Source organism: Erythrolamprus reginae, chromosome 1 (genome assembly GCF_031021105.1).
Source record: "Erythrolamprus reginae isolate rEryReg1 chromosome 1, rEryReg1.hap1, whole genome shotgun sequence".
Lineage (NCBI taxonomy): Eukaryota > Metazoa > Chordata > Lepidosauria > Squamata > Dipsadidae > Erythrolamprus > Erythrolamprus reginae.
The window spans coordinates 24962933-24984388 of record NC_091950.1 but is presented as its reverse complement, the minus strand read 5'-3'; the positions used below and the strand labels follow the sequence as shown (position 1 = coordinate 24984388).

Sequence of the window (21456 nt, the reverse complement as noted above, 5' to 3'; positions counted from 1 at the left end):
ACTTAAATGATTGTAGCATCCCATGATCGTCTGATTACCATCTACGACCTTCCCTGCTGACTTCCCACAAGCAAAATCAATGGGGAAGCTAGCAGATAAGGTTGTTCCCTCTCCCATAGTTTTTTCTTCCAAGGGCCCCTGCTATACAAAATAAGATCCCAGGGATCTTGTTCTCTGTAGTACACACCCATATTCCAGCCCACCGTATAGTCTACACATAGTTGCCTGACTATGTTGAGCTATGCCACAGCTCTATAGTACTGTTCACCCATTGGCTTGTAAAATCTAAGAAACGGTTTGTTGTGACTGGGACTTGCAAGCTTCTCTTGTCAGCTTCGCTTGTTGGCAGCTGGCAGGAATTTGCAATTCCTGGTCATATGAGGTCCTCTCTTAATGACCCCGCCATCTTCACAGATAGGAATCAGAGATTGCGGTCACTGAGTGATGCTGTCACATAACATCATACAGTCATATTGCTTAAGTGATGAAAATTCTGGTCTTAATGAACATTGTTAAATGAGGACTACCTGTTGCTATGTTCCACTTTCTTTTTATGTTTGCATATATGCATTCATAGAAAAACCCTTTATCTTATATGAAGAGCAGATTAACCCAGCTTCTTATTAATAATTTGTCGTGCATCCTTTCATAAAGGGCCGAATCCCAAAACGTCTCTAGAATTTTTTTCTTCATAAAGTAACAACTGAATGTCATATTCGAGAGAGTTTGAAAGAAAATAATCTTTGCTAGTATAGGATAATTGATATTTGCTTTTTTTTTCTATTTTCTACTTTATTGATGCATTGCAACTTTTGTTTCCATAGCGTGCTCAAGCAGCCTTGCAAGCAGTAAATTCTGTCCAGTCTGGGAATCTGGCACTGTCTGCTTCTGCTGCAGCTGTGGATGCTGGTATGGCCATGGCTGGTCAGAGCCCAGTTCTGAGGATCATTGTGGAAAACCTCTTCTACCCTGTTACTCTAGATGTCCTCCATCAGGTGAGATGTGTGGCAGACAATTAGCTGTGATAAACCTGTGCCATAAGTAGCCTATTTATGGCTTCTTTCATTAATCCTTACAATTCTTTTCTTGACATTTGCTTAGATTATGAGCACATAGAGTATATTCTTACTTACACGGCAATGTTTTTATTCCCATCTTTACAAAATAGATTGGATTCTTGAGACCCAAAAGCTGAGTTTGTGTTAGATCGAGGTTCTCTAACCTTGCTTTCTCTCACCAAATAATTGGCACCTAATTTCTATTTTTACCATTTCCAATCTTATTGGAATTAGTGGGAATTACACTACAGACACCTTCAGTTTGAGGAACATTGTTCCAGTTACCATGTGTAATTAGCTTTTATTCACCATGGATGCATTAGACATTGTTTCATAAGGACTGTGGAACACTTTGGATTTATTTATTTATTTATTGGATTTGTATGCCTCCCCCTCTCCGTGGACTGGATTTAATCCCTGCAACATGTTTTTGAACATAAATGTTCTCAAATGTGACACCTCTCTGGAATACCTTAAAGAAGTTGTGGTTTTTGCTTAGATCACACACAAAAAAACAATCTTCAGATGTATTAATGTATTCTTTGTAGATTGAATCCAAACCGCATGTCCACAATGCTTTCTAAAATATTAGCAGAAAGCAAAGCACAGTTACAGTTTTAAAGGCAGGCTTTGCTCAGGGAAAAGATGATTGGTTCACTGCATGCAAAATGAAGGAAATGTTTCAGAAGAGACCTCCAGGGTTTCTTTTTACTGTACCTCTAGTGCCACCTAGAGTTGCTAAATTCAAGATGGAATTGCAAAAAAAATGATCTGCCGCTTGAGACTAGGCAAAGATGTCTTATATAACTTCTTCCTCACAAAGAATTTGACAGTAGCTCCTTTATGTGCTTGAATCTTTTGGCTTTCTCCTCTGGAAGTGGAAGTTTGTGGTGCAGTTCTTTTCATGTTGTTATCATTCCCCTACCTATTTCACACTTGCAGTAAAGGTTTGGAAAGTAATCTTTTATGACTTCTTTGTGTTTTATGCAAACACAGATTTTCTCCAAATTTGGGACAGTGCTGAAAATAATCACGTTTACTAAGAACAACCAGTTTCAAGCCCTCTTGCAATATGCAGATCCTATGAGTGCCCAGCATGCCAAATTGGTGAGTATCTTTAGGAAGATGGAAATCTTGCTTAAACTATATAGCAGGAAAAGCCATTGGTAGAGAAACAGAACAAGGAGAGATATCGCCCGCTCCTGTGTACTCTTTTTACAGGAATACAGGATTGTTCTAGATTAGATTTTAGCTACAGCATTGTATGAAATTATAATGTATACATTACTCAGATTTAATCTCATTTTCATCTAATGTAACCTTCAAGTCTTTGCAAACAATTGTATGGGCATGCTTTTAAAACTTCCATCTGTTAAGATTATTTCTCCATTTTATACATTGGATGGATGTGGAGTATATAGATTTTTCCTTCCCCTGAAGTAACTTCCTTGGCTAAGATGTACTTTGCTTTGGTTTCCTATAGTCTCTTGATGGGCAGAACATCTACAATGCTTGCTGCACCCTCCGCATTGACTTTTCCAAACTCACAAGCCTCAATGTAAAATACAACAATGATAAGAGCAGAGACTACACGAGGCCAGAACTGCCTTCTGGAGACAACCAACCTTCCCTTGATCAGACCATGGCAGCTGCTTTTGGTAAGGGATTGAGCAAGAATATTTTAACTGGGAAATCTGGGATAAACTTTCTTATTTCTTCTTAGCAATAATTAACTAGCAAAATAGGCTCTTGACTTCATCCTTCCTTCCTCTTAACCATCAGATCAGCCTACTTTATACACTGTTTATAAGGACATAATCGCACAACAAACACAAAGTGCTAATGAGTTATAAGCTTCCTTTCTGGTAGCTTGTGACGTTAAGTTAACCCAAACGACTAGTTTCAGATAGTCCACAATGTATTATTGTTTGTTTACTAACTGTTCAAAGTGCAATAACCTCAGGAAAATTTCAACCATTGCAGACCCAATGGGCATGTGTTTGGGTGTTTTGCAACTGGTTTGCGTTTGTAATAATTGCAGCATTTTACAGCCAATTTGTGACCACCTCAACCAGCTTCCAACAGGCAAAGTTAATTGGGGAAGCCAAATTTGCTTAGTGACCCTGATGCCCCCTGTAAAAAGGAGTCATAAAATTGGGGTCCAGTCACACAACTTGCTTAACAATCATTACTTACCAACTAAAATTCCCAATTGTGGCTGTTAAGTAAAGGGTTATATTTTCCCCCACTTGTTAGTAGGTGAAAATAATGTCCAAATCCAACAATTAGATCAATTTCTAAGAACAGCAAACAACAAATGAAATAAAAAGTTATATTATAAAGCCGTTCATGGCATCGGACCAGAATATCTCTGGGACCGCCTTCTGCCGCACGAATCCAGCGACCGGTTTGGTCCCACAGAGTTGGCCTTCTCCGGGTCCCGTCAACTAAACCATGTCGTCTGGCGGGACCCAGGGGAAGAGCCTTCTCTCTGGCGGCTCCGACCCTCTGGAACCAGCTCCCCCCTGAGATTAGGATTGCCCCCACCCTCCTTGCCTTTCGCAAACTCCTTAAAACCCACCTCTGCCGTCAGGCATGGGGGAACTGAAACATCTCCCCCTTGCCCATGTTGTTCTGGTGTTAGATTGATTGTGTGCTTGTTTTTTAATATTCTGGGGTTGTTTTTATGAATTTTTTAGCTTAACATTGTAATTGGATTGGTGGATATTGGATTTGTTATTATGTATTGTTTTTACCTTGTGAGCCGCCCCGAGTTTGCGGAGAGGGGCGGCATATAAATCCAATAAATGAAATGAAATGAAATTATCATTGATAAATAGACTCCCAGTACAGTTAAGCCTTTCATATGTGTTCCTCCTTCACATATGTAAGATCCTTTGATGTAAAAGATACGTCAAGTTCTCTTAAGGGTCATGTGTTGAATGGTGTTCTAGAGGCACCTGAGGCTCTACTGATCAGGAAAGAAAAGACTTCGGGGAATTTCCTTCATTTCCTGTGAGACAACTGTTTATGAAGAGTGAAAAAAATCATGTGACATGTTTAAGGTAAAATTAGTGGCCTTTACTGGAAATGGCAGAGTGAACTCTTATCATGGAAACTTTGCAGATTTAAAATGTAAAAAATTGTTCAAGCATTCTACTTTGCCCTGAAAAAGAATACAGAGATGTCTGATTTTCTCTCCTAATGAAGCAAATTTACTTGTCAAATTTACCCTGTTTATAATACAGCTTTCCAAGGCATTCCCCACAGAAATTCCTGCATTTTTAGTTTTTACAAATACCTGTGAAGAAAAATTTAATTAGGCTTTATTTATGCTTTACACCAACTGATATCAGAATATTCAGTCCAAAAGGAAACTGAATAGTTTGAACAATTAAACAGTTAAATTAGTTATGTTGCCTCTAAGAAAATTTGTAAATCTTATGCAACACAGAGAAGTAACCACCCTGTCAATTAACTGTTGGAAGCCAGTTGTCCTGATGGCAATGACAGTTTATTAAAGTTTTTATCTTCCTGTGAAGGGATGAGTCTGAAATGTTGATCCAAATGAGGATAGCAAAAGTACTTAGATTTATATACCACTTCATAGCTTTACAGTCCCATCTAAGTGGTTTTATAGAGTCAGCACACTGCCTCCAACAATCTAGGTCCTCATTTTACTGGCCTTGGAAGGATGGAAGGCTGAATCAGTGAGACTCGAACTTCTGGCAGTAAGCTGAATTAGCCTACAATAGTGCATTCTAACCACTGCGCAACCATGGCTCCTTAGGATGTTAATTAAGGAGAGTAAGACCTATATGTATAGGGATTTTGTGTGTGTGTGTTAAAACATGCCCTACTATGGATAACTGGAGTTTGCCATGTCTAATGAACTAACCAATATTTTCTATTTTGTAGGTGCTCCAGGGATCATTTCAGCCTCTCCTTATGCAGGAGCTGGCTTCCCTCCTGCTTTTGCAATTCCTCAAGCTGCAGGTACTGTTTCTTTAAACATTGCTCATGCTTTTGTTATATCATTGCCCTTCCTTCTCCCTCTTATTTTGGACTCCTAAATGTTAGTAGCAGATTGGGAATAGTAATCCGCACCATTTGAGAAATCTATGACCACAGGCTCATAAGGTTTCTATGTTCTGTGATCTTTTGTCACATGGAAATTGTACTAACATGTCCTTCGTTCCTGTAGTGGATTCTCAATGTGCCCAAAGTCCTCTTACTTACATGTAGATCCTACTGAGAATGTGCATTACATTATCATTTTACTCGGAACATTTTGCCCCAGTAAGATAAAAATATTCAGGTTGATTTACAGTATGGACAACCCTAATGGCAATAAATTAAAAAGAGTTTGCTTAGATAGCTAGGCTGTGGCAACACCTCAGTCTATCTGAACAAAATGTATTTAACCTTGAGAAAGCACATGAGCATGTTGACTTTATAGTTGATAGGAAGGGAAGAGGCTGGAAAGTCTTAGATTTGAGATTTGGCACTTTAGCAATAGCACTTAGACTTCTATACTGCTTCGCTGTGCTTTACAGCCCTCTCCGTAAACCACAGTATAGTGAAATTGTGATTTACAATTTCACCATATTGCCCCCCACAATCTGGGTCCTATTTTACTCACCTAGGAAGGATGGAAGGCTGAGTCAATATTTCTAATAATTTTAATGTCTCAAGTGTAAAAGTTGTGTTAATAATTTTTTATGGATTTTTTAATTATTAAAATTTGCTGGAAGTAGTGCTTGGAAGGGAATATTTGAAGCAGGCACTGATAATCTTTGCTATATATATATATATTTTCCTCCCGTTGGTCCTATAAAAAACAAGACAGAACTACAGTGTTCCCTCGATTTTCGCGGGGGATGCGTTCCGAGACCACCCGCGAAAGTTGAATTTCCGCAAAGTAGAGATGCGGAAGTAAATACACTATTTTTGACTATGAACAGTATCCCAAGCCTTCCCTTAACACTTTAACCCCCTAAATTACAATTTCCCATTCCCTTAGCAACCATTTAGATTATTACTCACCATGTTTATTTATTAAAGTTTATTTTTAAAAAATGTTTTTTAAAGGCAGACGAAAGTTTGGCGATGACATATGACGTCATCGGGCGGGAAAAACCGTGGTATAGGGGGGGAAACCGCAAAGTATTTTTTAATTAATATTTTTGAAAACCCGTGGTATAGAAGTTCCGCGAAGTTCGAACCTGCGAAAATGTATTCATACTCTACAATAATCTCTGTTCTGATGGACAAAGGAGGTGAACAACTTTTATGTGCCCTTCAGGATTATATGCTTTTGATACAAAGGAATAAGCTCATGTTTAAATGCTTGAATTGGGATGATGTCATTTTGTCAGTGACTGGAATGTACATAGGTATGGTTTTAATATCTGCATGATTAAAAAAGAATGAGGCACTTCCAGCATGCCTTGGTGGAAAAAAAAGTACAAATGCACTGCTTTGTGTGTCATCTCCCTTCCTGCTTCCCCTCCCCCCCCAAGTGATTTTGCTTAAATAAGCCTATGAAATTTTGCAGAACTTGTTTAAAAGCAGACGTCTGATTCGCACACCACCCAAGGAGAGCCAAAGGCAGCCCAACGAGGCTTATTCCCTCTGTCGGAAGCTGAGAGCAGAGTCCTGAACAATAACAGAACTGGAGATGCTTCAGCCCATTAATGTTCCAGCATATCTGGTTGTTCTGGGTCCTTGAATGAAAGAAAATGGATACCCTAAAGCAGGGGTCTCCCATCTTTGCAACTTTAAGACTTGTGGACTTTAACTCCAAGAATTACTCAGCCAGCTTTGGGAGTTGAAGTCCACAAGTCTTAAATCTGCTAAGGTTGGAGACCCCTGCACTGAAGTACTTCTTTTAAGAAACATGTTGGTCAAAGGTCCTTATTTCCACTGCAAGTCGTAGCAGGGAATGTGCTGTGGACTTCTCTCCTGGTTAATACTCTTTAATTTTTTCAGGCCTCTCAGTTCCAAATGTACATGGAGCACTTGCTCCTTTGACTATCCCAGCCGCAGCCGCAGCTGCCGCAGGACGGCTTGGAATTCCCGGCCTTGCCGGCGCAGGGAACTCCGTTCTGCTGGTTAGCAATTTGAACCCAGAGGTTAGTGGCAGCCTTGTAATCTTTTCTCTCCAACGTATCTCATTTATTCTTTGCTTCCTTCCGATTTCTGACCTTTTCTCTAAACTATTCCTTCCCCCAGAAATCTTGTGCTGAAGCTTCAAATGCTGAAATGTTTTGGGGTCCCCGAAATGGAGTGTCTAAAAATCAAAGTCCAGCAGCTGATTCAAAAGCAAATAAGGGGCGTGGACTAGGATACCTTGCCCTCGACCATGGTGGCAGTTGTATGCCTTAGAAGTTGTCATCCAGAATAGCCGTAGGCACACTCATCTGCATTTGGATATTTGATGGGCTGTGGGTGGAAGGCTTAACATCGTTGCCCTTCCTTGATGTGAGCCAAAGTATTTGCTGGCCTGCTCTCACTCCCCAAAGCAAAATTTTAAGACCATTTCATTGCGAAATTTTCCTTTTGTACTTTTTACCCTATTGGTTTTGTCTCTACTTGGGTCTTCCTTACCACAGCAAAAATCCTGTAGTCCTCCCCCCTGGCATGTTGTAACTTTCAAACCCTGCAGTTGGAGTGACAGTGCTCATTCTGTCCCTTTTTATTGGGTGCCTTGATCTTTGCCTCCCCTGCCAGCTTAGCTTTATTTTATCTTTTGCCAAGTATGTATTTTCTTTGACGTGCATTGATACATTTTCCTTTACCAAAATTCTTTAAAGTCGTGTGCCTTATTCTGTTCTTTAACTTCTTGAATAATTTTTACATTTTCAGTTCCATTTAACTTTCTCCCCTTTTTGATTGAAGCATTTGGCTGCCTTAAAATGGACCTTGAAGGCATGTTAAACGATCTGCACAAAGGATGTAATTCAATAGATCCACTTGGACTTTGAAGTGGGTTACTGAAGTAGTAGAAATTGCATTCAGTTTTGCCTCTGCAGTGAGCTTTATTGCTTGAACCCCGGTGCTTAAAGCTATGCTTAAAAGTTAAATTTCTGCTTACATTACTTATGTAAGAAGCTCTACTGCAGAGGGATGGATGAAAGAATTATCAATTTGAAAATTAAGAGGAAATTAACCATTTGTAATCCATTTTGTGGTTTTTACCTATCCATTATAACTATCCTTTTCAGGACATGCAATTTTTGCCAGCAATACTCCTCTCATTCCAGGACCCCCTGGAATCCTATGAATTGCTTAGAATTCTGACAACAGGGCTCTCCTTCTCACTAGGAAAAATTGGCATGGGCTTGGATAATTGCAGTAGTAAAAAGAGGATGAAGTAATAAAATGTTTCAATTCTCTTTGAGCATTTTCTTATTCTCTTTCCAAAATAAAAAAAAATTAAGCTTTCAAGCACCTGATTCATGGCTACAGAGGGTCCTGAAGTGAGCAATTAATGAAATTAAACCAAGTCTGTAGCATCAGGCGCACTATTGTTCAATCCTTTTTCATGTTTAGTAACATAATTCCTAATAAACCTCTTATAGGTTTAACTCAAATTGTGACAGTAGAAGCATATTCTATAATATATTATCCCACTGATCAGATATCTCTACATTTTTCATGAAAAGTACCTTTTTGTAGAGATCAGGAAATGAGTAGGTAAATTCTTTAAAATTAGAAAAGGATAGTTGAAACAGGTGCTGCTGAAAATAGAGGGAATATAAATGTCTGGAACTGAATTCTAAAGAGCTGAAGACTGAACGAGCTTACCAGAAATACAAGTTACTATAAAATTGATTGGACCTATTTTTTCATCTTAAATTTAGCCCCTCTGACCTCAAATCTGCATGAAGAATACTCTGTAGCGCTTTTTAGTTAGTACAGTAGTACCTCTAGATACGAGTTTAATTCGTTCCAGAACGGAGCTCGTATGTCAATAACTCATATCTGGAACAAATGGCGTTAGACTTTGTTTTTCCCCGCCGAGATAACCAGAAGCAAGGATTCTTGCGCCACCTAGTGGACGCTCGGCTCGTATCCCGAATTTGAGCTCGGCTGTCGAACAGAAATTTCGCTCCCGTCGTGGCTCGTAACTTGGAATACTCGCATGTGGAGCAGCTCGTATCTAGAGGTACTACTGTATATCTTTAAGAAATGTTACAACCAAAATTTGGAGGCTGTTTTACTCAGTAGACCTGCCTAAATGAGTATTGCTGAGCAACTGATTTCATGCCTCTTTGTGTGTTTATTTTACTCATTCACCCAGCTTCTCTTGGGCTAGAAGCTACGATATCTCTAGTGAAGCTGAACTAATTACTTCAACTTTTATTTTTCATTGCTTGTATAATCAGTGTTATAGAAACTTAATCTGTGCATACAGTTGAGAGGCAGTATTCTCCAGAGGGACTCATTACTCTCATTCCCCCCTTTCCCCTTTCCCAGCATTGGAAACTATATCTAAGAGACAGGAGACTGGCAAACAATTGTGGCTGAGGAGATGCAGACTAGTATGGATTTTCAGACTTTTGTCGGGTTTTGTATTGATTACTCTTGATTTATAAATTTTGCCTGCAGTCTCAAGCCTAAAGTGCTACCAAAATGTGCCTGCCAGTTGGTATACAGACATTTTGGGATGTCAAGGCTGCTTTGCAGTGTACACAATGCTGCTTCACACTTTGGGTTTTAGAAAGAGCACCTGAGGCACCTTTGTGCCACCCATTTATTTTTATAGGGTGTTCTTGAGATACTATTTTTCAGGTAGAAGAATCTACAAGGAGAAATTGGACTAGATTTAGTTTGGCAGCAACGTTGTCAAAGCTGGCGCTTGTCCCCTAAATATCTATTAGGGAAAGAAGAATCCAGCCCTCATCCAATTAAAACTGGATTTTTTCCCCCAGTTTATTTATTTATTTATTTATTTATTTATTTATTTATTTATTTATTTATTTATTTATTTATTGGATTTATATGCCGCCCCTCTCCAGAGACTCGGGGCGGCTAACAGCGACAATAAAACAGTGTACAATAGTAATTTGGTATTGATGATTAAAAATCAATTAATATAAAAACCAAACATACATACATACATACATACCATGCATAGAATTGTAAAGGCCTAGGGGGAAAGAGGATCTCAATTCCCCCATGCCTGGCGGCAGAGGTGGGTTTTAAGTTGTTTACGAAAGGCAAGGAGGGTGGGGGCAGTTCTAATCTCTGGGGGGAGTTGGTTCCAGAGGGCCGGGGCCGCCACAGAGAAGGCTCTTCCCCTGGGTCCCGCCAGGCGACATTGCTTAGTTGACGGGACCCGGAGAAGATCCACTCTGTGGGACCTAACTGGTCGCTGGGATTCGTGCAGCAGTTTGGTATAAATTTGCTGCCAGATTAGTCTGAATTGAAAGCCAGATTATTTTAACTTTCAGCAGATGGTAATTAAGAGAAAGCTATAAATTTTAAACTGATGATTCCATGGGCCTTAATGTTTTTTCACAATAATCAATTCCAACCAGATTTTGGAGAGAAGCTTAAAACTTTTGAGATTGAAGAGAGAACCCTTTCACCTGTTGCTTGAAAACCTCTCCAGGGTTGTTTAAAAGTAGAACTAAGTAAACACTTCTGCTTTTAGAAAACTGAGGAGAGAGTCCTTGGCAGGTTTAAATGGACCTCTGCCTTTGTTGGCCCTGTCATGAACTTTGCCATCATGCCCTTTAGTCGCTCTGTTGCAATACTGCCTCTCCACCTTAGTTATATCTTACTTAAGTAAAGTGCTCTTCTTTTATTGTTGTGTTCCACTAGGTTAAAAAAACCCTATTAACTAGTTTTTTTTTCTGTTGAAAGTGTTGTATGTTTTAGAAATCTATAAATCTTTACTGATGGAACACGACATATTTCTTTTATGTATTTACTGACCTGTTTTTTGCTACTTTTTTCTTTTCTCTCCACCCCATCCCTCAATATTTTTTTTCCTCCCCTTCTCCTTGATCCGGAATTTCTTTGCCAACTGACTGCACGGTACTTCTGCTTCCTGTTGTTGCTTGAAACAAATATATATACATATATATAAAAATGCCCCCCTCAAAAAAATATCTTCCTGCTCTTCGGAAACCAACTTGCCCTTCAATATTAACCATCTTGAAAACTTCATCATCCATCAACCAATTTCGCCATTTCCTGCGGGGACTCTACCTTTCCTTCGTTGTCGACGATTTGCGCAACCTTCACTCTCCCCTCCGATTCCTTACCTCTTCCCTGTCCCTCCGCTGCCTTGCTCTGCTGTTCTCTAAAGAGAGTTACACCCCAATGCCTCTTTATTCTTTTCGGTATGTTATCATTCACACTTTTTTTATTACCTTTTTTTCATTTTGAGATTTTACTTTGGGGAAAGCAAGTGTGGTTGAGGGAGGGTTTGCCATTTGTTGAACGCTCCAGTTACAAAATTGGTGCTGTTTTAGTTTCAGTTTACCTGTTGTGCATGGTTTGGTTGCTTTGCATGTTGGTGGGGCAGGTCAGAAACAGATAGCATGTGAAATGGCATCTCAGCTCTGCTGGCGGCAGTTGGCATTTCGTTGGGTGCTCTCTAGTATTGCCTATCAATACAGTACTTCAAAGAATTACTCCCGTTTTCTGTTGCTGATCAGATTTATCCTCAGCAGAATAAAGCAACTTTTATGTGGAGTGAAAACAGATTGGGGTTTGACTGGGTCTTGGATGAATTTGGGATAACTAAAGTTTCTTTCTGAATACCTGCTTTTTTTCTTTGCTGACTTCCCTAAGGGGTATATGGTGATGTACAAAGAGTGAAGATTTTGTTCAATAAAAAGGAGAATGCCTTGGTTCAAATGTCAGATGGCAATCAATCTCAACTGGGTAAATATACACTTTTTATTTTTTATTTGGTGGTGAATAAAGTGGATCTATTGTTTGTTTGTTTTTTTGCTGAATCACTCATTAAAAGCAGATTATCATGTATTTTATATATAGTATAGTTTCTCCAACTAAACGTGCTTCCTTAATCAGCATGCTTTCCGCAAGCTATTTCAAAAGTAAAATGCTGTTTTGTTCGTACTTTTCCCAGAAAGGATACACTTGTACAAATACTTTTCTTTAATGCATTATGCATTTGGTTACTGGGTGGGTGGGGCTTTTTTCCTTTTGACAAAAATTTTCTATTTTGGCATGCATATGTTTTTTGAGGTTGAAAAAGTCATGTGCATCTTTTATATATTTCTATATTATATATTTAAGGAGGTGCAGGTATTCAGGACTAAAGTGAAAAAGTGCTTTGAAATTTACACACACACACACACACCCCAATTTGTTAGGTACATCTGTAAAATGCCATGCCTTTTCTTCGCCTTTCAAAGCAGTCATAGTCCCCGCTGGTAGCAGCAAGGCTTTGACTGAGCTTGGGTCCCAAAGTGTGTTTTACTTTGGACTTTGTTAAACATTAGTTAAACCCCTCAGTGAAGAAATGCAGCAATATCACAGAAAATAAATTTCTATTAAATCTAGTGTGCTGACATTATCTGACTGGCAACAGTCTTGCATATAAAAAGCACAATGTAATCCTGAGAGGTTTCCTTTTTGAAACTTTTCAGGGTTTTTATGTGCCTTTTATGTCATTAAACCTTGTGGCAATACATAGTTGTATTTTTAGGACATTTTAAAGACATTTTTTCATCTTAAGAATTTCAGAGCATTGTGAAAGCTGTTACCTGTCCAGATCAGAAATTAGTTTTGTCAACATACATTTTCAAAATCTCATCTTTCAGTTGAGTGATGGAAATGTAGGAACCAATTCTCTGAATTCTTCCAAGAACAGGTTTTTGAGCCGGGAATCTAATTCTATTGATTATTCCACCCCAAGAATCAGGTTAATACTGCAAATAATGACTTACAAAGAATGTCATCCTTTTAGCCTAGAGCAGTGTACAATGTAAGCTATGTTCCATCCATACCAATTGCCCTCTTGTCTTTATGGCAGAAAAATAGACTTAGCTCTGGATTTAACAATGAACCTTATTGCTTATCCTTGAGAGAATACCACTTAGAATTGTAGCTTTTTCTGTTTTCTTTGTGTGAGGGGGCAGAAGTACCCCGAATCATGGTGAAATCTGCAAGAAAAAAAGACAGCATTTGTTATCGTTATTTTTTTTTTAAAAAAATAATTTTTCTCCAAGAGGCATTTATAGTGGACAGAATATAGTAGTCTTTAACTTATAACCACAATTGGAACCTTCTGTTACTACACAAGGTGTTGTGAAATAAGTCACACTTAATTTTATGAGGTTTTTTTGTCACAGTTGTTAAGCAAATCACTAATTGTTAAGTGAATTGTGCAATTATTAAGTGAATCTGGCTTCTCCCATTGACTTTGCTTGCCAGAAGCTGGCCAGGAAGATTACAAATGGCAATCTCCTGACCCTGGGACATTGCAGCTGATATAAATACATGGCCAGTTGCCAAGAGCTGAATTTTAGTCATGTGACTAGCAAAGTTGCAAAAACCATAAGCACCATTGTAATTTTGGATGCTCAGTGAATGGTTAAGTCAAGGGCAACTTGGAATTTCTTATTAAATCCATTCCTCAAGTTTTGAATCTATGACTCTCAGAAACCCATTAGCTGTCCTATGAGAAAATCACAGCTAAGGGATTTTGGCATTGTCTGAAACCAAGGTCTTCCGCAATGTGGTTTAAGTGAGCACCGTTTTAGTTCTTTTGACAAATTAAGTGTTGTGTCGTATTGAAAGTGGAACTTTTTCACCTGATAGTGGAGAGGTTTGTACAAGTCCTTTAAATAATGCATATTCTCATTTTCCTCAATTTTTGGCAGCCATGAGCCATCTCAATGGTCAAAAGCTTCATGGGAAGCCCATCCGCATCACTCTGTCAAAACACCAGACCGTGCAGTTGCCCCGTGAAGGACAGGAAGACCAAGGGCTGACCAAGGATTATGGCAACTCCCCTCTTCATCGCTTTAAGAAGCCGGGTTCCAAGAATTTTCAAAACATCTTTCCCCCTTCTGCCACTCTTCACCTCTCCAATATTCCGTAAGTAGTCTTACTTGTGTCAAGGAGAGCCTCCTAAGGTAACAGAAGTTGTTTTCAGGTCTAAGAGCAACTTGTACCAGCAATACTCACAGTTATGTCATAACTTTATCATATAATACAATGTTTTAGGGCTTCGAGCATATCAATTGGTGTATGGATTTGTATCCGGAAAGAAGAATCCTACATGTTCTCCATTTATTCAGCTTCTCCCTTGTCTATTCTCCCATTGACCTCAGATACACTGACTCTCAGATGAGATTTTGTGCTCAAACAGTGGTGGCTGATAAGTTCAGACCCCTGAGACCCTGTATTTGGGGCAAGAGCAGTAATTTCAGATGCAATTATAAAGTTTGCTGTTTGAGAGAAAGATGTCAGCTTCAGAGACAAGGAGAGAAAAATTGGCCGTTAATACTTAGTATTCTAGCTTTGCCCAGTGCTGTAGCCTTTACACAGGATTATTTGGGGAAATGAGATTCCTTAATTAAAACAAGCTCTTAAACTTAATTTTGAGCATAGTACCTAAATACCTTAAGCAACAAGTAGCCCCTGCATTTTTTTGTTTGGGGAATCCTTAATATGTGAGCTTGTCATGTACCTCAAATGCAATGTGAGTTAAGTGCAGGATATCTCAGAAATTCATGACCTCCACGATACCTGTGAGCTTGTCCCACTTGGAACAGGCTCAACACAACCAGGTGATTGCACTCTGGATTTGCCTTGGATTAATTGGAATATAACCGGAAGGTGGAAAATATCTTTTCTTTGGTCATGGTGACTTGTAAATTGCCGTGCTTGTATGTAGCTTGCCGATATCATTGGTCTACGTTAGAGTGTAAAATTTAATTACATGTCTTTTTCTGTTAGTGTCTGATTATTCTATAAGTCATAGAATTGTGATTAGAAATAAATGACATGAGAATGATACTTGTGGTTGTTTGCAGAAATAAAGCAAGGATTCCACATTTGGGGGTGGGATCTGAAATCCCAGTCTTTGTTGTTCAATTTGTGCCCAATTGTTCCTTCTGCTCCAGGCCTTCAATAATAGAAGATGATCTCAAGCTGCTCTTCTCAAGCAACGGTGGGATCGTGAAAGGCTTCAAATTTTTCCAGTAAGTGGCGCTTACATCCCCTCGAGAGTTGGTGGTTTCCTTGAATGCGTTTCTGCTTCATACTTGAGGATTCCCTGTTCCACTGAAGGTTTCTGTTTGTTACATGGAAACATCTCGCTTTCTATAGGCAATAGGTGGCAGTACAGGTAGTCTTAACTTACAACTGCTTAATGTTGGTTCTAAATTACTTTGCGCCCCTCCCCCCATCGCCATGTGATTGCAATTTGGGCACTGGGCAGCTGGCCCACATTTAGAACCAGTTGCAGCATCCTGCAATCATGTGATTGCAATTTGCTACAATTTGGCAGATTTCAGTTTTTTTTAAAAAAAAAGCCCACTGGGGAAGCGGTACTTTATTTATTTTTAGTTATTTATTTGATTTTTATGCCGCCCTTCTCCTTAGACTCAGGGTGGCTTACAACATGCTAGCAATAGCACTTTTTAACAGAGCCCCACAATCCGGGTCCTCATTTTACCCACCTTGGAAGGATGGAAGGCTGAGTCAACCTTGAGCCGGTGATGAGATTTGAACCCCTGACCTACAGATCTACAGTCAGCTTCAGTGGCCTGCAGTACAGCACTCTACGTGCTGCGCCACCCTGGCTCTTGCTTAATGGCCACAGTTATTTCCTTAAATGACTGGTGTAAAAATTGTCACAAAATCAGGTCTGACTCGACTTACGACCCCAAAGAGTTACGACAGAAATTCCAGTCCCAATCATAGTAATAGGTCAATGATTATCTGTTGGATTTTGCATCTGACATTTCTCTAATTTATAGCCTTTGAAAATAAGTGTTAGCTTATTTTTTCATGGAGAAATTCTCCATGAAGTCACCTCACATCGGTATGTAAGGGATTACTGTCCATGATAGTTGGCTGATGCTAGATGCTCTAATGTTTGAAATGAACTTAATTTTGTCTAGGGCGCATTTGCTTGTTCCTGTTTCTCCTCTGACCGAAGTTGTTTTTGGCAGGAGAGACCGCAAGATGGCTCTCATCCAGATGGGATCCGTGGAAGAAGCCATTCAGGCACTCATCGACCTCCATAACCACGACCTTGGTGAGAACCACCACTTGCGTGTGTCCTTTTCAAAATCCACAATTTAAGTGCTTTGGAAAAGCATGCAGCAAGATGGACCTGACTGAAAAACAAATCACCACTCTTCTTAATAGGCTCAGCCAATTTTTTTTTTTTCAACGGCTGGACCACCAGCATGGGGTGGGACAACTTCCATCATTCCAGAAACAAAAAGAAGCCACTTTATAAGAGGGAGAGAAAGAATGAGAATGCAACTGAAGTGACCTTAAACAGATTTTATTTTTTTAAGGAAGAAAACAGTTTACTGTTTTTTTAAAAAAAACAAACACAATGAGTAAATTGTAATTCACATTGCTATAACCTTTCTTGCAGAGAATGAGATAACAGTCTTTCACCAGGAAAAAAAAAATCACAAACTTAAACGTTTACATTCTTTGTTGGAAGCCTCTCTGGGAGTCTTTTACCTTTTCTCCCATACTTAAACAAGACAGTCCCTCTCCTCCCCCAAACAGCTTATCCAGTTCACAGTGATGCCTTTATCCATGAGCTCTGGAAGAGACCCCCAAACTGTGCAGTTAGCTTTAGCAGTTTTTTTCTATTATTATTCCCCAAACACAGTTGCCTTGGGAAGGGGAGAGGAAGCAGAAACATTGCCTTTTCCCTCAGCCTTTCATCAATTATCCTCTGGTGCCTTAGACATTTTCTTTACCTGAGGTAGAAGGAACAGTAGATACTGGGAAAAGTTGAAGGTTACTGTCTTCCACAGAGGAGGAGACAAGACAGATACTTTTCTCAGTTAAGCAATCCAGACATTTCTGCTAAAATGTCTTAATTTACAGATTGTGTTAATTACTATACCCACAATGTTTCTGACCGTGAAGGCTGATTAAAAATAAATCCTTCATTAATTGAAGTTCAGATTGATGGGGAGGATGGAGGAAGAGGGAAGCTTCCTTATCCTGCTTGTCAACATTTCATTGTCTGCAATAAGTTTCATCAGGTTCTGTTTGATACAAGAAGTCCCAGACTTCATAAATTGAAATCCAAGAACCAGATCTGTTGGAGTATCAAACTACATGGACTTGAGTTTGAGATTAATATATTTTGGGCTCTTACTTAAAAGGTTAAGATGCCGTTTAAACTCCACTCCTAGATTCACCCCTTACAGCAAGACCTCTTGTAGTAGTAGCTTCAACTTCTTGTTTTAATTCCTTTTATTATTATTTTTTACATGCGATCTGTTTTTGCCTAGCAATACTTTCCAGTTGACCAAATATTCTAATTCATATATTAAAAGGCAATAGTATATTTTCTTTTATAGATAAGATGGTATGAATATATCTGACTTGCTTTTCTATTACCCTTGTATCCTGTACTCTTGTAATTTTTGTTTGTAAGCTGGAAAACTAGTGCAGGAATTTAGTTTATCAAGATGATTTCATTGCTGAAAATTAATGTTATACTTTTGAACAATATTTAAAGTAGCGGCCGTCACTCGTTTTGAAAAAAGATCCACGTTTAAAGGATCATCTTAGTTTAATAACAATTCTTTTATTTAAAGAATATAACCTTAACATCTTTTCAGAGTAGCATCTAAAATGCCATCCTTAGTGGCCTCCAACTTTTCCATGCTGATCTACCTTCTTTGTATTCCAGTGTTGCCTTACATTGCGTTCCAACTCATGTAAGATTTTTAAAGATAAAACCAGAATCTTCTACTTAATATCAGGGTTACTTACTCAAATTGTGGACCAAAGTTATTTTTTTCAATGTATGTGATGTTGTCTCTCAAGTCACTCTGTTCCCTGCTGTTTCACATGAGTTGTTGATGTGCTTTTGTCATTGCTTTTGGGAAAGTCTTAACTTTTTTTAAAAAAAAAAATCTCCCCAATATTATGGGGAACCAAATTATGCTGGAGGAATGTGTGATATTTTGAGTGAGGTTCTGCTTGGATTGCCAGCATATAATACAGATTTGAGCTATTTAACAACTGTCTTCTTTTGGCCGAACAGTACCATCTCAGAAAGTTAAAATAATACTATCTGATAAATAATCCCCGTTAGAGTTTCTCATCACAAATATTGATTCACACAATAAAAGAGGGCTAACTTTGGGGTAAAGAGTAGCATGGCAGAACTTTGAGGGGTGTCTGACCACATGCACAAGGCAGTCCATTCCAAATTCTGCAGATAGATAGCCAGAGGCTGGCCCAAAGGAAGACCTCTGCCACTAAGATGTCTTTATGCTGTGCCCTTAGAGAATATTATGTCCGTGTAAAAAGGTGAATGTGTTCTTGGCCAACTTGCCCCAATTAAGCCATAATTTCAAATGAGTTGTTGGGAATGGGCAGTAAAAGCCTCTATTTAGCCTTCCTTCCTCTGCAGAACTGGGCCGGCAGCCAAAATTGGCAGTAGCCGTTCTTGGAGACTTTAGAGACCCTTGCAGGCAGTGGAGGAATAGAGTCTTCCCTATGCAACTCACTCCGTTCTAAATGCCCAGGAGGAGGCAGGGGAGGAACCGACAAAAATAATTTCCCAATGGCTGCAAGCTCAGAGCCAATGCTTTTTGACATTCACCAGAACAACATTAAAAGTTAAAGGGACAAGCGCTGAAGATCCTTTCGGATTTAGGCCATCACAGTGATTCAGCCACCAGTGGCATTCAGAAATAACACTAGATCCTAGCAGAACCTTGGTTAGAATTGTCTGCAGTTTCACTTTCTAAGTGTTTTCATAAGCCTCTCTTGTCCTCCTTGCTGATGTCTTCGATAACTTGAATCAGTCAGCAGGACATTAAGATTTTTCTTTCTTTGTGTGTGTTTTTCCAAGAAGCACACAAATGTTATTGCAGTTAATAGAGAAGAGGGGCTTCATTTTCTTTTCCCCCCCTGATCCTGTGTTTTGTTTTGGTTTTCTGTTTTTTCCCTTTTTGCATGTAAATGTGAGTAATGAGAAAAAAGGTGTAAATATTTATAATTTTTTATACCTGTTGTAAGACATGAGGGGATGGCAGAACTCGAGTTTTTACAGCAAAACAAATGTATTGTATATTTTGATAACCAACTATTAAAGGTTCAGTATTGGGGTTGGGTTGGGAGGGCTACCAAACACACCACAAATTTGATTGCCTGGCTTAAAAAATGTAATGCAAAAAAATTGAAATTAAAAGTATTTTATAACAAAACGTAGTACCCTTTTCTGTAGTGTTTAGCTATTTGCTTGTTTGGATTGTAGAAAGCAGTCAATGGCCTATCTGTACTACTTTTTATTTTGGCTTTCAATAAATGTCTTCTGTATTCTTTGCTTCTGTTTTTTTCCTACCTGTATTATTGTGCTATTTTTGTTTTGGCTTAACATCCCTTCCTCCTGTAATGTAACTCTAGCTGCCTCCCATTTTATGCAATCTTTTTTCTCCCACATTTCTCTTGGAACTGGTATGCATTGTCTACATCTAGCGATATAGGGATCTGCACTCTTGACATGTAGGTCCTCCTTTGGAGTATGAAAACAAAAATGCCAATAAGATGATTTGAGGCAAGCCTCTGTAACAATTATATTATGTCCCTTCCAACGATCGTGCAATTATATTATGTCCCTTCCAACGATCGTGCAGAATGCAGCTGCGAGAGCAGTCATGGGCTTACCCAGGTATGCCCATGTTTCACCATCACTCCGCAGTCTGCATTGGCTGCCAATCAGTTTCCGGTCACAATTCAAAGTGTTGGTTATGACCTTTAAAGCCCTTCATGGCATCGGACCAGAATATCTCCGAGACCGCCTCCTGCCGCACGAATCCCAGCGACCGATTAGGTCCCACAGAGTGGGCCTCCTCCGGGTCCCGTCAACTAAACAATGTCGGTTGGCGGACCCCAGGGGGAGAGCCTTCTCTGTGGCGGCACCGACTCTCTGGAACCAACTCCCCCCGGAGATCAGAACTGCCCCTACTCTTCCTGCCTTCCGTAAATTCCTCAAAACCCACCTTTGCCGTCAAGCATGGGGAAACTAAACATCTCCCCCTGGGCACGTTTAATTTATACATGGTATGCTTGTGTGTGTGTCTGTTAGTGTATGGGGTTCTTTTAAATCTTTAAATATTTTAATTAATTGGATTATTTATGATTTGTTTTACACTTGTGAGCCGCCCCGAGTCTTCGGAGAGGGGCGGCATACAAATCCAAATAATTAAAATAAAATAAATAAATAAATGATACTGGTAGTCCTCAACTTACAACTTGTCATTTAAGACCTCTTGGAAGCTACTTACTTCCCAGTTTCCATGTTCCAACACAGACACACAAACACACCACATCGGTGCATTTTGGGTGCTTGGTAACCAGCCTGTTTGCGATGCCTTTCATCATGTGACTGCAATGTGGTTTTCATTTGAAAGCTGGTATTTACTTCCACTTGACTAAAAAGGATAATAAAATCAAGGTTCGGTGTTTTGGTAACCAATTTTATGACCATCATAACTTAACAATTGAAACTGCAGGGTCAATTACGATTGGTCAGAGACTGCCTGCATGAGCTCTTTTAAACCCAAAACTCTTCACTGAATTTCTTACACTCTTAACTTGATTTGTGCAATGACATCATCCTATTAAAATGCAGCTTCTTCTGGGTATTCTTAAATTGGGATTTTATCTACACGTGTCTTGGCTTCTAAATATATGTGCGGAATTTGACACAAGCCTGCTCAGAAGATAAGGCATCAGGGTCTTAGTGGGTAAACTGACCAGTTGACTGGCACAACAAGAGTAAAAGAATGACATTTCTGGAAGAGTTTTTTGGGGGGAAGGGGAAACAATCCCATTTCATTTACTGCGGCTGCCTGGTATAAATCTTTCAAACTCCTTCAGACTGAGCCTCATTTCTCATTCTAGTCTGAACATAATAAAGATTAAATTTTAATAACCTGCCCCTTTTAGGTTTAATTGTTTTCAGTTGTACTTTTTTAATTGAGAAATTTAAAGGAGAAATTGGAAATGTGGAGTACTCTATAATATGTGTAATCCTGATGGCTTTTTATGGTATTGGGGTTTTGCTGGAAAATAAATGCCACAAGGTAAATTCGTTACAAAATAAATTTTGTTACACAAAGAAATAACTCTATTTACCAAAACTAGGAAACAGTAGAAAAGAAAGCTTCAGAAGATGCTAAGA

The 21456-nt window shown here is 39.1% G+C and overlaps 1 protein-coding gene across 4 annotated transcripts in view; it reads left to right on the top strand.

Annotated features, from left to right (window-relative positions):
* Nucleotides 1-19589, top strand: part of PTBP1 (polypyrimidine tract binding protein 1) — a 38715-nt gene extending 19126 nt beyond the window's left edge. For 2 of the 4 annotated variants that reach the window (XM_070747361.1, XM_070747371.1), the window contains 10 exons: nt 825-995; nt 2055-2165; nt 2542-2716; nt 4977-5054; nt 7050-7192; nt 11380-11413; nt 11868-11960; nt 13928-14144; nt 15176-15253; nt 16229-19589. In XM_070747361.1, the coding sequence (XP_070603462.1) occupies nt 825-995; nt 2055-2165; nt 2542-2716; nt 4977-5054; nt 7050-7192; nt 11380-11413; nt 11868-11960; nt 13928-14144; nt 15176-15253; nt 16229-16361 (1233 nt within the window). In that variant the 3' untranslated portion in view covers nt 16362-19589. Of the gene's footprint in view, nt 1-824; nt 996-2054; nt 2166-2541; nt 2717-4976; nt 5055-7049; nt 7193-11379; nt 11414-11867; nt 11961-13927; nt 14145-15175; nt 15254-16177 lie in introns of all 4 variants that reach the window. The other 2 variants (XM_070747352.1, XM_070747380.1) reach the window with 1 other exon arrangement.
* The last annotated feature ends 1867 nt before the right edge of the window (nt 19590-21456 follow it).